Below are 16,284 nucleotides of genomic sequence, written 5' to 3' on the forward strand. Positions count from 1 at the left end.
CCTGGTGTCTTGAACTAAGAATTCAGCAAGCCATGAAGAAGTAACAGGCAGAGCACAGATGTAATAACGCTATGGAAGCATAGTGAAAGCAACACTCTAGCTAGGCAGTGATTTAAGACCCCTGTGGCGGGCAAGGCTTATCTTGCATGCTGTGCCTCAGTCCCCTCTGTTCTCAGACCTGATTAAAGACCTCGACCTGTTTGTTCCCATTGGTTACTTTGTTTTTGTCTAATTAGAATATGGAACCTGTGCTGGGACTTGCCATGGTGATAAACCCTCAATGGAGGGAATTGTCATGGTAATGGGACTCAATGTAAACAGGGACATGATGACTCATGCCCCTTTCTTGTATTCCAACAGGCATTTTTCTTTTATCCTGCTGCTACCATCTTGATGTCCCTAAACTCCTTGTATTATGGAAGAAGTGTAGTAACAAAGGAAGAAGGGAATCCAGTCAGAAAAGTATGAGAGACTACTGTTCTTTTTTCTTTAAGTCAAGACATATTACACTCTTTTTGTATAGTTGTGTGTGTGGGTGTATTCATAGATTCATTCAACCAAAATAGCTAAGGTTTATTGAATGATTACTCTGTATCAGACACTATTAGAAGCACTATTGCTATGATTCATTTAATGTTCACAAAATGTCTCAAGGGAATGCTGTCATTATCTACATTTTATTAAAAATGAGGCAGAGAAACTAAGGAGCTTGCCTAATGTCACACAGCTAGGGATTTCCCAAATCTGCTTGGATTTATAATTCTCTCTTTAAATAATCACAATATTATACAAGAGTAATTTGTGGAAATAGTATCTATGATTCATAGAAAATCCTTATACTCTGACTTAAAGTACAATTTGGAAAAGTAAGTTGTAGTAGCCAACATTTGTTACATATTTATTTTAGTCAGCTATTTTGCTGCTGTGACTAAATGATCTGACCAGCACAATTATAGAGGATGAAAGGTTTATTTGAGGGCTCACAGTTTCAGAAGTCTTAGTCCATAGAAGGCTGGCTCCATTCCTCTGGACTCAAGGTGAGGCAGAACATCATGGAGGAAGAGCATGGCAGAGGGAAGCAGCCCACATCATCAGGATGAAGACAGAGAGAAAGAGTCTCCACTCTCCAGATACAAAATATATACCCCAAAACCAAACCCAATTCCCACCTCCTGCAGCCATACCCCACCACTTCAATTAATCCCATCATACATTAATTCACTGATTGGGTTAAGACTCTTATAACCCAAACATTTCTCCTCTGAACCTTCCTACTTTGGGGAGACATCTCACATGTGAGCTTTTGGGGTACACCTCACATCCAAGCCGTAACAATATTTATGCATCAGACACTTACATATCATTCTATATATTTTTCATTTTATTTAGTCCTCACCACAAACACTGAAAGATGAGGACTACTATTCCCTGTGTGTGTGTGTGTGTGTGTGTGTGTGTGTGTGTGTGTGTGAGAGAGAGAGAGAGAGAGAGAGAGAGAGATATGCTGGGATTGACCCAAGGGACTTGTGCATGCAAGGCGAGCACTCTACCAACTGAGCTGTATCCAAAGCCCCATATTTTTAAAAACAGAAACAGAGTCACGGAATGAATAGAGAACTATCCCTGTAAAGGTGGAGCAGAATGGGCAACCATCTATCTGATTCAGGCGTATCCGCCTTTCACCCCTTAGCTATGTTTCCATCAAGATCAGCAAGATCTGAGAGACTACTCTGCTAACCGGTATAGTCCTGGTACTTGATCCTGGAAAAGATTTCCCTAAGAGGGCAAGAGACCATTCCAGTCACCAGCTAAGGCATCTCCCAGTGGTCTCTTGCAGTTCTAATTGACATTGGGAGAATGACCAAGTCCCATCTATTCTGGGACACTGGCTGGATTGTGTGTCTGTATTTTTACAAGGTTAAATCAGTCACTGACATGTTAATTCATCAAGGTCATGTTCCCTAGTGAGAGCTGTCAGTTGGTCACCAGACTTTCCTACAGGGGTAACCATTTCTGAGGCTTCAAAACACTATCACATGGGTTGATTATTACTAATTGATTAATACACTATGTGGAGAGGACTGGAAAGAAATATCCCTGACTGTCCATGGTGACTGCCTCTGAGTGGTAGGGCCGGGGCTGGTGTGGGAAAGGAGCACAGCGTGATGAAAGGGAATGTGCTTTAGCATCAAACCTGGACTCAATCCTGTGTCAACAAGTTATGGCGCCTTTGTTAAGTCGATTCACCTCTGACCCTCAGATATTCCTAACAACAGATGGTGATTAATTGCACTTAACTTCCAAGTAGGGCTACAAAAAGAAAAAAAGATGTCCAGTTAAATTAGAACTTCAGGCAAATACTTCATATATAGTATTCAGAACATAACTATACTAAGAAATTATTCATTGTTTATCCAAAATTCAATTTTTTATTTTTATTTTATTTTTATTTTTTTATTTTTTTGGGTGCTGGGGATTGAACCCAGGGCCTTGTGCTTACGAGGCAAGCACTCTACCAACTGAGCTATCTCCCCAGCCCCCAAAATTCAATTTTTTAAACAGAGATATTAGAGTTACCTGACAAAGGTTTAAAAGAAGGCATTCTATAAATGCTTCAACAGACAACTATCAACATGCTTCAATCCAATGGTAAAATAAAATGTTGCAACCAAAATTCAATTTTAAATGGGCATCTTGTCATCTCTTTTTGTAAATAAAATTTTATTAAAGCAGTCATTCTCATTTGGGTACCTGCTATGTTTCCTTTTGTACCATAATGATAGAGTTGAGTAGTTGCAAAAAAGAGCATAGCCTACCAGGCCAACAATATTTACTATAAAGCTCTTTATAGTGAAAAAACCTTGGTGACCCCTTCCCAACATAATTGAGTTAATAATTGTTTTATTTATAGGATAATTGTAGGAAGAAAATTGATTCTATGTAAAGTGCTTGGACAGTGTCTGGTATTTAGGAAAGCATTAACACGTGAAAGTTAGAGTCATCATACGTGTTACAATTTAGATTTAAATGTCCTCCAAAGGCCATATGCTAAAGCTTGGTCTCTACCCCTTGGTGCTGTTGGGAAGGGCTGTTTAGGAGGCGGGGCCTAGTGGAAGTGTGGTAGTTCACTGGGGGCCCTGGACGGGAGTGTGACTGGTCACAACCCCTCCTCTCTTTGCTTCCTAGCCCACACTTCCCCACACGCACCCGTCATGACATTTTGTCTAGCCATGCGCCCAAAAGCAATGGAGTCGAGTGGCCACGGACTGAACCTCTGAAACCATACGCCAAAACGAACTCTTTCATCCTTAGAAGTTGTTTATCTTAGGCATTTTGTCACAGCCTTGGAAAGCTTACTAAAACAATATTAATAGGTCAAAGAAGAAAATCATACAAAGTTTTTAGAGATGCTAAAATGGCATTTGGCAAATTAAATTTGAGATTGAAATTTTTGATAGAATAGAAAACGTACATTTTAAACCAACAGCCAGCATCAGGTTTACTAGTAGAACCCTAGAATAATTTTCATCATAGTAAGCATTTATGTTTCTAGAAGAGGTAGCTTGTGTATTTGGACATAAATAAAGTAAGGGCAACAAGCCCCACAATGATGAATATATCAGATAATACAATTCTACTAAAAAAAAGGCTAGAAAAATTCTTAGAATAAAGAACAGCACTAGGTAACATAAATCCTTTAACCATTTGAAATAGGTCAATAAATTAATTATTATAAATGAAGCCAATGATGACATTCAAATCAGCAATAAAAATTGCCAAGGGATGACCCCCACAAGACATGAGAAGGGCTTCTGCTAACAGAAGCATGAAGCTTTTCTTGAAGACATAAATATGTTTAAATACAGAAATGTTTGCAGGTTCTAGAAGGAAAAGTGTTAATCAAGAGGCTAATATTTCTAATATTTTTAAATCATCAGTGCAAATGCAGTGAACCAAAATCACAACTGAATTCTTAACAGAAAATAATATAATCTTTATGGGGAGAGTCTTCCTTTTGGATACGTGACTAGAGGAGGTCAAGTGAACTTCCCCTGGGAAAGAGTAGGGCCCAGAAATCACTGAGCTAGACCAAGGACACCCACTTTCTCCTGTGGTTTCCACAAGACTGTGGTGTTTGCAGGGAATGCAGCACAGGGACCTGTTTGCCTAATAATGATCTCTGTGCATTGCACTCTCAATGTTGCACAACTGAAACCACCAGCCTGTCTCCAGCCCCCTGACTGCTGGTCCCCATCCAGAGGGCTCCACACCTGTGTGCCTTCCCAGAGTTGTAACTTTCATCAGGGGGCTCCTGCCTGAGGTTGCTTTCCTGCCTTCCTGAGCAGAGCCCTGGCTTCCATTGCTTTTGGGGCAGAAGAGAAGCAGTGAATCAGCATCCTTGGTCATGCCCCAGCACAGAGGCAGCCCCATCCAGTGAGTGCTATGGGAGAGGCTGGATGCAGCAGGGACTGCTGGACAGTGTTTCCTGAGTCAGGACAAATGGGCAGTTGGGGATCATTAAACGGGAGGACTATGGAATGCAAAGTTTGAGCTTGCAGGTCTATAAAGTTTTATGTTCTTGATTCTGATGAGAATATGGGAACTCTCCTTCAGGGTTTCACTTTCCACCCACGCTGGTCCAGCTCCTGTAGGTGTATTCCCATGACAGCAGGAAATAGTTCTTCCTAATCTATCCCCTGAGCACCCAGCGTGGTCATGATGATGGTAAGGAGAGGATGAGGACGGCACGTCCACCAGCACGCACTGAAGGCTCCCTCAGTGCCAGACCCAGAGCTGAGGTTCTATGTAACTCGCTTCATTTCATCTGCATAGTCACCTCCCCAAAAGAGGAATGCACACTATCATCATTTTACAGGTGCAGAAAGGAGCACAGCATTTAAAACTTGCACTAGATCTTAGGATCAAATTAGGCTAAATACAGGTTTGAACCTAGGCATCCATGCTCCAGACACAAAGCACCTGGCAACTCTTCTCTCCTGACATCCCACCAGCCTTCACTTCCCAGGTCACTCCAGGTAGAGACACCTGCTCACTGCACTCTTCCCAGTGGGAGGGGCTTCTGACTGACCTCTGCAGAGACCAGTGGGTCTGCTTGCTGCATCAGCTCTAGGAAGGGTGGCTGGGCTCAAAGCAGGCATCACAGAAAGGTCAGATCTCTCTTGTCCTTGCTCCTAGATTTTGTTCGCCTGTCAGTTCCACCTTCATTGCCATAATTCAGCTACTCTCCATCTCTAAGGAGATATGAAATCAGGGTGTTGTGTTGCATTTCTAGTCAGGAAACTGAAATTAGTTAAAATATGTATTTTAGATGGGTGTTTGGTTAAGACCTCTGTACCTGTGTTAAAGTTTATAAAGTGTTAGAGAAAGAGCAAAGAAGTTTAGGATATAAATTTCTGAGGCCAACAGTTTCATCCCATGTCCTCCAATTATTTCTCGTGTGATCTGGAGCAAGCCTTTACTGTCTCTGAACCTGAGTATGTCAGTCAATCTCTTGGATTCCACTGCATTGTTACAAGGATGAAACAGAACACGCAAACTACTTTGGTCATTAAACATGATGGGGCATATAGAAAGGGCAAGATGCATTTTTGATATTATCCTTAGCAGGATACCTTTATACCATTTCATGAGAATATCCTGTGATCTTAAGCTAGAGGTTTCCTAAGATTCCAGAAAGAACATTTTATTTGTGCCCTGATGCAAGTAGGCCTTGCATTCAAAGAGAAATGACTGAATCTCATTCATTTCTGATTCCCTGGAGTCTGCAGCGTAAGCAACCAAAACTAAAACAAGAAAATCTATTTAAAAATGACTGGGCTCTTCCTTCATTTTCAGGAACACAACATGCACAATATTTTCCTTCCTCACTTCTGTCAGGATGTCCTTCCCGTAGGATGAGAAAAGAAGATACATTAGGGTTTATTGTTTTATGGAAAGGGATTTCTATCAACCCATTATCTTCCTACTAGAAACTCTCTATATTTTAGCTTTTAAAAGTTGCAGAGATTTTTCAAATAATAAAACAAATTACCAAGAAAGAGAAGAAGATAAATCTTACTTCAGATACTGATATATCTTTTAGGACTTCCCATCATTCCGTGCTCAAATTCTCTGGGACAAAAAAAAAAAAAAAAAAATGTGTTATCTCTCTGCCATATAATCAAGTAAAAGAACATCAAAACTGTATTGGATTGGATTGGATTTCATTGGTATAGGTGGAATAAATCCAAATAATAATTCAAATTCTGATTATAAAATGATGGACAAATGTTTGAGTTCCACTTCCTTTAGGTGCCTACCTCTGTAGAGATGAGTTTTATTCTCCCCATTACCAGATCAGAAAAGCTAGGAGAGAGAGTGGAGAGCTTTACACATACTTCACAGTGAGTGTTAGAAGATGTAGGACTCAGACCTGGGTCTACTGATTCTACTCTTAGGACTCTTTCACTCTTATAAAATTCATTTTTTTTTCCTGTGTAACCTATTTTGTCACAGATGGGCAAACCATGGCAGAACCATTGGTTCTTTCTTTTGGGATTCATCAAGTTCATTTGTGGACTCAGGGAAGAATCCAGTGGTGTATAGCGTATTATAACATGAATATTGTGGATTTAATGCTTTCCTATGAACCATAATGCATTTTGCAGCTAAGCAGAAACCTGAGATATGGAAATGTTATTCCCAATATAAGATGAGAATTTTTTTGCATGGAGTTACAAAAGATTGATTATTATAGGATAGACTTCAGGAATATTTCTCATTCAATATCTTAATAAGAGAATGTAGTTGATAGTAACTTTTTTTTGTATTTTGAAAACAAATGTAGACAATAAGTAGCAAAACTGAACATGCACTGGGTTTTACAACTCACACAACTATCCTCTGTGCACATATCATACACAAATTCTCACTTGTGTGATGAGAGAGAAGCATAAGAATTTTCATAGGGTTATTGTAATTAGAAACAAGTCCAATCTTCAGGTAATATGCATTAGTAAAAGTTATATCTACATGTGTATATTTTATAGAAAGACTTCAACTCAATGTTGTAGTAAATAGGAATGTGTAAGATGCAATATCTATATAGTGACATAATAGTTACATAAATTTTCAGGAAAACTTGTATATACATAAATCAATTCTAACATTATAGAATCACAGACAGAAAATACATTTACCAAATTCAGGATTTATTGCATTTGGGGGACAGATGTACAGAGCAACTGAATTATTCATGGATACAAGAAAACACAAATTTTATTGGAAATATCTCAAATCTCCATAAAATAGTAATTCTTAAGCAAATGTTATATGTTTATATTTTTAATACAGTAGTGGGTATTAATTATAGTTATGATAGAAAACATTAATGAAGCATTTTTCTAGTACATGGTAATATTATAAGACACTGATTCTTGACCCAGGCCCACCAAGAACTTTACATGTGGAGATCATGATTTAATTGGTTCTATGCTATGGCAGAGCATCAGTGTATTTTAACTGATAAATAAAATGATCAACTAGGATTGATAACCACTGATCTAAGCACTTTATATGTTTCATTTCATCTAATTTCATAAGCACACCACTGTAAGTTCAACTATAATCTTCATTTTACAATGTGGACACTCCCCAGGTGTTTGTTACATTGGCCTGTTTCTGTTTTTTTCTTTTGTATTTTCCCCCAAATTAAATCATACTCTGAAACACCAAGAGAAATGAGGACTATAGTTGCTCTCAGGGAACTGGTGAAAGAGAATTGAAATTCCAGTATTAGGAAAAATTGAAATGAACAGCTGTTAACTATGCATAGGAAAGTTGGATGTCAGGCCTGGATTTGGGGTACGCATGACCCTAAATTCCTCAATTGTCAGCAGGAGGGTTGAATTTGAATTGGACCCAACACTTGTAAATGTTTAGGAATAGTAATTCATGTAAGTTTGAACCTGATCATCCGATCACTCCATACTATATACACATATCTTAGTATTACTCTATAACCCCAAAATATGTGACTATAATTTGTCAATGAGTTAAAAAAATATATATATTTAAGTACTTTGACCAAGCCACCATGAAATGAGTGAGCATTTATTTCCATAAGGGAACAAAGTCAAGAAACCAAAAATGATGAAAATCTGTGAAGATAATTGGTACAAAAATGTTTTCTGATTCTGAACACTTGGCTTTAATTTAGAATTGAGATACTGTAATTTTAACAATTATAGAGGTTATTGATATTCTGTTATCTATTTTTGCATTGGATTTAAACAAAATAAAACTGCTTCTTACATTTTTAAAAATTAGAAAGAACTTTTAAAACATCATAGGAAAATTTTCCATATTTTCTTAAGAGACTATTTTAATGTGATCAAGATTTATCTCTACTGTTTTGTTTTTGCTTTTCAAACAACTTAATCAAGTATCTCAAAAAATAGGTGTGTATAGAAAGATAAATAACACAAAAATCAATGATCAAAGGGTTCTAAGATGTTTGAGCTTGTCCCAACTAAGAAATATTGCTGAGGACTTTACTAGTGAATTGCTTTCATTGAAAGTTACACAGTGCTTGTTGCTTGTTTGCTCATTTGCTTTTTCCAACATTTTTCTTATTTTCAAAAGGTGTCCAAGTAAAACAGAACCACAAAATGTAACACATTTCTCAGAATTTTTCCTCCTGGAACTCTCAGAAGATACAGACCTGCAGTCCATCCTCTTTGGACTGTTCCTGTCCATGTACATGGTCACAGTGCTTGGGAACCTGCTCATCATCCTGGCTGTCAGCTCTGACTCCCACCTCCACACCCCCATGTACTTCTTCCTCTCCAACCTCTCATTGGTTGACATCTGTTTTATCTCCACCATAGTCCCCAAGATGATCATAAACATCCAAACTCACAACAGAGCCATCTCCTATGTAGGCTGCCTGACACAGATGTCTCTTTTTCTCATTTTTGGAAGTGTGGATGATCTGCTTCTGGCTGTGATGGCCTATGACTGGTACGTGGCCATCTGTCACCCGCTGCATTATCCAGTCATTATGAACCCTTGCCTCTGTGGCTTCTTAGTTGTGATGTCCTTTTTGCTTAGTCTTTTGGAATCCCAACTGCACAATTTGATTGTTTTACAATTTACCCACATCAAGGATGTGGAAATTTCTAATTTCTTTTGTGACCCCTCTCAGCTCCTTAATCTTGACTGTTCTGAAACCTTTACCAAAAACATAGTCCTGTGTTTTGCAGGTGCTGTATTTGGTTTTCTTCCTATCTCAGGGATTCTCTTCTCTTACTGTAAAATTGTTTCCTCCATTCTGAGAGTCTCATCATCAGATGGGAAGTACAAAGCCTTCTCCACCTGTGGGTCCCACCTGTCAGTTGTTTGCTTATTTTATGGGACTGGCCTTGGGGTGTACCTCAGTTCAGGTGTCTCAGTTTCTCCCAGAAAGGGTGCAGTGGCCTCAGTAGTATACACTGTGGTCACCCCCATGCTCAACCCTTTCATATACAGCCTGAGAAACAGGGACATCAAGAGGGGTGTGTAGCAAGCCCTCAGAAAAGCCATTTAATCTCAGGCCCTGTGCCCTCCATTTGCAGTGTGAATTGAAAAGGCAGCAAAACCAAGCTTCTACCCCTGCAAATCTCACCTCTTTCATCTCACCATTTTGTGCCTCTCATGGGTTTCATCCCTCTCTATATTTCATATTTAAGTAATGCTTTTATGATCCATCTTTAGTGAGACTGTGGGAGTGGACTCCATCCTTTGTACACCTGAATCCCTGCATTCCTGTATCCTATCATATCTATGAAGCCTTCTGGAAGTTCTTTTTAATGATACAGGCATGTCAGAAAGATGAACAATGTTTTATACACTTAAAATTTATGTCTTTTCTAGAACTCATTTGTACTTTTCATGCAATGTTTACTTACAAAATTGACTTATGCAGGTTATCTCTAAGGATGCATATTGCTAGTCCTCAAGCTTGCCTTGGTGAAGTCTCCCAGGGTGCTTTAGGAATACTGATACCTGGGTCTCACCATCAGGAATTCTGATTTATTGAATTCATATGTGGTCTGAGCATTTGTAGTTTTAGGGGTACCCCAGGTTTCTGCTAATAATTTTAGGAGTTTCCTTGTATGGAATGAGTTACTTTTCTCATGTTGCTGTCAGGATTCTCTCTTCACTTGTGATTTTTGACTGTAAAATATCTCAGTGCAGGTGCCTTTGGATTTGTCATAGTTGGAGTTTATTGACCTTTTAAATGTTTTTGTTGTTGCCTTATAAGTAAACCTAATGGTGGGGTTCATTGTGATGTATTTATACGTGCATATAATATACATAATTTTTTCCATTTTATTCCCAAGTACTTCCATCTCTCCCTTCCTTGCCCCTATCCCTTCCTCTATCTCATTGGTCTCCCTTCTATTTATTTATTAACCGGTGTATTATAATTCTACATAAAAGTGAGATTCATTGTGAGACAGTCATACATGCACATAGCATAATTTGGCCAATTCCATTCCCCAGTAACTCCCTTTCCCTCCCCCACTCCCATTCTCTTCCTCTGTTTTCTTTTCTTTCTTCTGTTTTCATGATATCCCTTTTTTATTTTATTTTTTTTCTCTAGCTTCTGCAGATGAAAGAAATCATTCAACTCTTGTCTTTTTCAATCTGATCTGTTCCACTTATTATGAGGTTCTCTAGTTCCATTCATTTACCAGCAAATGAAAAAATTTCATTCTTCTTTTCAAACTACACTGAGACTGTGATTGAACTGTTTGAATGTGTATGTTTACTTTTTCAAATTAGGGCACTTTCAGTTTTCAATTTTCAAATTGGATCTCTGTCTCTCTTTACCTCTTTCCCACGTGGAACTTCCATAATGCTTAGTTGGTTGGCTTGATGGTGTCCCATAAGTCCCTGAGGCTCCCTTCTTCCTTCTTCATTTTTTTCTTTCGATTCTAGGATTCAATAATTTTAAGTGTTGAGGTCATGCCCCTGACCCAAATTGAGGACTATGCAGGAAAGTGGATGGATGTGACCTGGGTTTTAGGTACTTAGATCCCAAAGATCTGCTAGAAATTGAATTGGACAAGCAGCTAAAATGCTCCCAAGGGTGTCCACCTGGTTTTCTTGCCCTTGTGACTTCCTCTAACAGAATGTGGAATAAACTCAATGACCTTCCTCCAGGAATGAAAATGTGGAAGAAGTGATAGGAAATCACATCACCTCTGGCAACAGAGTGAAAAAAAAATCTGGCTTTTAACTGGAAAAACAGAGGGGTTTCTCAAAAACTAAAAAATGGCACTACCATATGATCTATGAATCCACTACTGGGTATATACACAAAGAAAATCAGTCTGTGGAAGGGACATCTGCTCTCTCATGTTTACTGTAGCACTATTCACAATAGTCAAGAAATGGAAACAATATATGTGTCCATCAATGAGCAAATAGATTAAAAATATATGGATATGTGGGACATGAAGACAATGGAACACTTCTGGGTTATAAGAAGGACGAAATCATATCATTTTTCGCAACATGAATGGAACCAGGGAGAGAAAGGAGTGAGGGATAGCATAAAGTTGATTAACATGTACTAAGTTAGAGTTGAATAATAAGAGCTAGAGGTTATGTGGTTCTGTTACACAGTGGGGCGACTACAGATAATGATTATGCATTGTATGTATTTACACATATAGATTTCATACATTTTTTAAAAGCTAGAAAAAGAATGTTGAATGATTTTGTCATAAAGAAGTACACCAGTTAAAAAATAATAGAAGGAAGATCAGTAGAGTAGAGAAAGGTGGTCAGAAGTAGGGACAAGGGGAGTAAAAGGGGTAGCACTGGGGATTGAAATGAAACAAATTGTTATATGTATTTATGAATATGTCAAAATGTATGCTAAAATTATGTAAAACTATAATGCACTAATAAAAACATTAAAATAGAAATGACAAATGCTTGAAGAATTAGATACTTACCTTGATTTGAACATTACACAATGTATATTTGCATCAAAACACCACAAGGTATCCCATAATTATATACAATTTTGTGTATCAGTTAAAAATTTAAAAACAATAAAAATATTTTAAAAATAAATTTATTTTTGGAAATGAATCTAGCTTTCTCTCTACTTCTCAAGTATTTAGGTAAAATGTTTAAGTCACCATATAAGTATGTAAGAATCAATAGTTTTGTAAGATATTATGGCTTAGTTATGTGGTGTCTTCCAAAAGCTCATGTGTGAGACCCTGTGAGAATGTTCAGAAACAGAGTGATTGGAATACGAGAGGTGTAGCTTAATCCACTGATATGGATTAACTGAATGTTAGCAGTAAGCAGCTACGGCATGGTTGGAGGATGTAGGTCACAAGGATGCATTTGGGTGTATATTTTGTCCTTGAAGAGCAGAGTTCTCTCTGCTTCCTGAGCTTCTTTCCTCCACCACACTCTTCTACCCTGATGTTCTGCTTCTCCTTATGCTCAGAGCGATGGGCTGGCTGTCTATGGACTGAGAGCTCTGAAACCATAAGCCAAATAAACTTTTCCTCCTCTAAATGTCTTAGCTGGGCCTTTTGGTCACAGGGATGAAAAAGTAGACTAAAACATATCAATGCAATTCAACTGGAGAGAAAAAACTTAGAATTGAACACACATTTAAATTAGTTTAAAATGCATACATCTCCAATGCAAAATGCCAATCCAAGAAAGGACTAAGGAAATGAAAATGAGATGTTCTCCTTAGAGACAAATACTCAAAAACAGAAATAGTATTTTTTTTTGTATAGAATATCTAATTCTACCTAGACATGATAGTAATATAATGGATTTCTAGATATCAAAATCCCACACCAAATTGTTAAATTGACTTAAAGCCTGAATTTTATGTACATATTGTACAACTTGGAAGTCAGAAGCAGGTACAGGTGAGTTTCCTCCTGCAAAGTTTTCAAGTACATGTTCTTTTCTCCTTTTCCCCTTCTATTGATATTAAGTCCTCAGAGACAGGGATAACATGGATCAGTTGACTAATTAGGAGCTATGTGCATTGAGCCTCCAAGGTCACAACAATTTAAATAATTAGTGGTTGCCTTCAGACCTTTCCTTTGCCAGTTCCAGTACAGTGACTACATCCCAGTGTCAACTTCCCTCCTGGTCACTGTATCAGAAGACCCAGCCTGAGTTTGTCTTCTTCAGAGTCTTCAGAATAGACCCTGAGACTTTACTGCCCATCAGATAGAATCATAGCAGTGGATCCACACTGTTTGGTAGGGCCCCAAGAGAGACAGCAAAGCCCAGTAAGTGCCAAGGGAGATGGTGGAAGGAGGTACTGTCAGGATATTACTTCCTCACAATCAGGACAAATGACAATTGACAAAGTATATGGATTCAGCTTTAAATGACCACAGCCATCTTGAGTTGTAACCAGCATAATTTCCTCTGAAATATCCTAGCTGGGATTTCCCACAAAGTTTGCAAGCAAACTGTAAATAGATAAAATCAGTATAGTCACCTGCAGGGTTTTAATATTGGAACTGGCTCCAGGGATGCACCTGACCCTTTGAATGTACATTAAGATAAACCAGGTACATTCCAGTCAAGATAAAGTCACTTTTGTCCTAACCCATAAATACACACCTCTTTCTGACCCTACATGTGGAGATTCAACTTGTCTTTCCACTCAGGACCACACTTCTGTCAGTGAGTCCCCTAATAAATTTTATTCTATGCAATCCTATATCTCTTTCTTTGGTCTCACCATACTTTGGGGTCCTTCCTAATATGTTAGGATCAGGCTTTTCTGGAACAGATTGATGGGAGAATATGAAAAATTTTACCTCAGACAACAAAATTTATAATTTGGTTCTGGAATGGTCTGGAATTCTTGTTCAGAGTTCTGCTGTCCTCTCACACTGGTCCTAGCTCCTGTAGGCATGTCTCTAAGCTGTCCCTTAAGCAATCCAATATTGTCATGCAAGAGATGATGAGATTGATGAGAAGAAGTGTATTGTCATGCAAGAGATGATGAGATTGATGAGAAGAAGTGTATTACTTGGGGCTCTCTAGAGGAACAATACCAACAGGATATGTATGATTTTAAAAAAAGGGATTTATTAGATCAGAAGCCGGATAGCTCTGCAATGACCATCTGCAGGCTGGAGAACTGGATTCCTTCAGTAGCTGCTTAGTCCCGAAGCTGGGGCCTCAGAACAAGAGGGATCAAGGATGCAGACCAGAAGGCCTGGAAACTCCCTGGGGAGCTGCCAGTCAGAGTCTGCTTTGGAAGAGTGAGGGAGCTAGAGTTTGATGTCCTCAGGCAATTGCAGGAGCATTCAAAACACTCTCTCAAGAAGAATCAAACTTTTTAAGGAAGTCAGATCCTAAGCTAACATGGTGAAGATTTGGGCCTACTTCTTCTTCTATTAGGCACAGGCTGTCTGTTCTAGTGCCTAAGTCTTTGATCCACTTTGAGTTGAGTTTCACGCAGGATAAGAGATAGGGGTTTAATTTCATCTCATTACATATTGATTTCCAATTTCCCCAGTGCCATTTGTTGAATAAACTATCTTTTCTCCAGTGAATGTTTTTGGCACCCTTGTCTAGCATGAGATAACTGTATTCACATGGGTTTGCCTCTGTGTCTTCTATTGTGTACCATTGGTCTACCTGTCTATTTTGGTGCCAATACCATGCCATTTTTGTTACTACGGCTCCATAGTATAGTTTAAGATCTGGTGTTGTGATGCCTCCTACTTCACTCTTCTTGCTAAGTGGTGCTTTGGCTATTCTGGGTCTCTTATTTTTCTAAATTAATTTCATGATTGTTTTTTCTGGTTCTTTTTATGGTTCTTTCAAGTTTGCATCTGCTTCCTCATTCTTCCATATTTCTTTTCATCCAGGCCCCTGTCTTATTGAACTGTGCTGCCTGCATTAAGGGAGGGTCCTCTCAGTTCATTGTCTTCCATGCAGCAACACCCTCACTGACACACCCAGAAGTCTCTTAATGTTAGGCATCTCTTAATCCAATCAAGTTGGCAAATCAGATGAATCATCACAAAGAAGACAACAGCAACCGTGACACCGTGAGTCTTTATGACGGACCTCCTAATTGCCAAGCTCTCAGCTTTGTATTCTGTGTAGCCTGTTTTATTTCATCTGCATAGTCTCCAAGTGATAACTCTTATCCTATTTTAAGGATGTGGAAATTTCTAATTTATTCTGTGATCTTTCTCAATTCCTTTGACTTGTCTTTCTCAAACCTTTACCAAAAGCATGGTCACATATTTTGTTGATGATGTATATGGTTTTCCTCCTTTTCCTGGTATAATTTTCTCTTACTATAAAGTTGTTTTTACTATTTTGAGAATCCCAACACCAGGTGGGAAGTATGAAGTCTTCACCTGTGGGTCTTACCTGTCAGTTGTTTGCTTACATTATGAAGCAGAAATTGGAGTGTCCCTTGCTTCAGCTGTATCACATTTTCCAAAAATGGCCCAAGTGGCCTCGGTGATATACACTGTGGTCACCCCCAGGCTGCATCCCTTCATCCATAGTCTGAGAAACAGGGACATGAGAAGTCCCTGAGAAGCCTCCCCTGCAGAACGGCTAATCTCTGGATCTGTAGCTTCCTTTTAGAAAATTGGTTGGGAAAGGCAACAAATCTATCTATACCTGTAAATCCTGCTGCCTTGGTCTTATTATTTTTGTAGTTTAATGTTTTTAACCTCCATCATCTTACATAGTAGGGAGATGGTTTCCAGGGTTGGTGGGAGGGAGGAATGGGAACTTTATAAAAGTAGGCACTGTTTCAATTTGAGAAAATGAAAAATTTCTGGAGATGGATAATAGTGATGGTTTCACAACAATGTAAATGAGGTTACTGCCACCAGGAGTGTATTTTTAAATGGTAAATGTTTGTTATGTGTATCTTAACACAGGACAAATAGAATAAATAAAAAAAAAAAAAAAACCAGATACAAACAAAGTGACTATTGCACATGAGCATCCTCCAGAGTACACGAAGGTTTAGAAACTTTGGTGGGCATTCTTTTCTCTTACACTTCTTTCTCCATTAACATTTATTAATCCATAGAGGTTGGGATAACACAGACCAATTTGTCTAATTATGAGCACTGTGCATTGAGGCTTCAAGGGCATATAATGGTAAACATTCACCTTGTGTCTCCAGCCTTCAGCATGATGATTCTAGTCCAGTGGCTCTATGCCTGTGTCTGCTCTCCCATGATTTCCTGC

General features: G+C 38.6%; 1 protein-coding gene across 1 annotated transcript; it reads left to right on the plus strand.

The window, feature by feature from the left end:
• Positions 1 to 8,641: 8,641 nt before the first annotated feature.
• LOC306646384 (olfactory receptor 7E178-like) lies at positions 8,642 to 9,562 on the plus strand (the record flags this gene model as incomplete). Its single annotated transcript, XM_079115033.1, has 1 exon — positions 8,642 to 9,562. Exon 1 carries the CDS (start codon positions 8,756 to 8,758, stop codon positions 9,560 to 9,562), a length of 807 nt encoding a protein of 268 aa, XP_078971159.1. The 5' UTR covers positions 8,642 to 8,755.
• Positions 9,563 to 16,284: the final 6,722 nt, after the last annotated feature.

The sequence above is a fragment of the Sciurus vulgaris genome (assembly GCF_902686455.1).
Source record: "Sciurus vulgaris genome assembly, chromosome: 16".
NCBI lineage: Eukaryota > Metazoa > Chordata > Mammalia > Rodentia > Sciuridae > Sciurus > Sciurus vulgaris.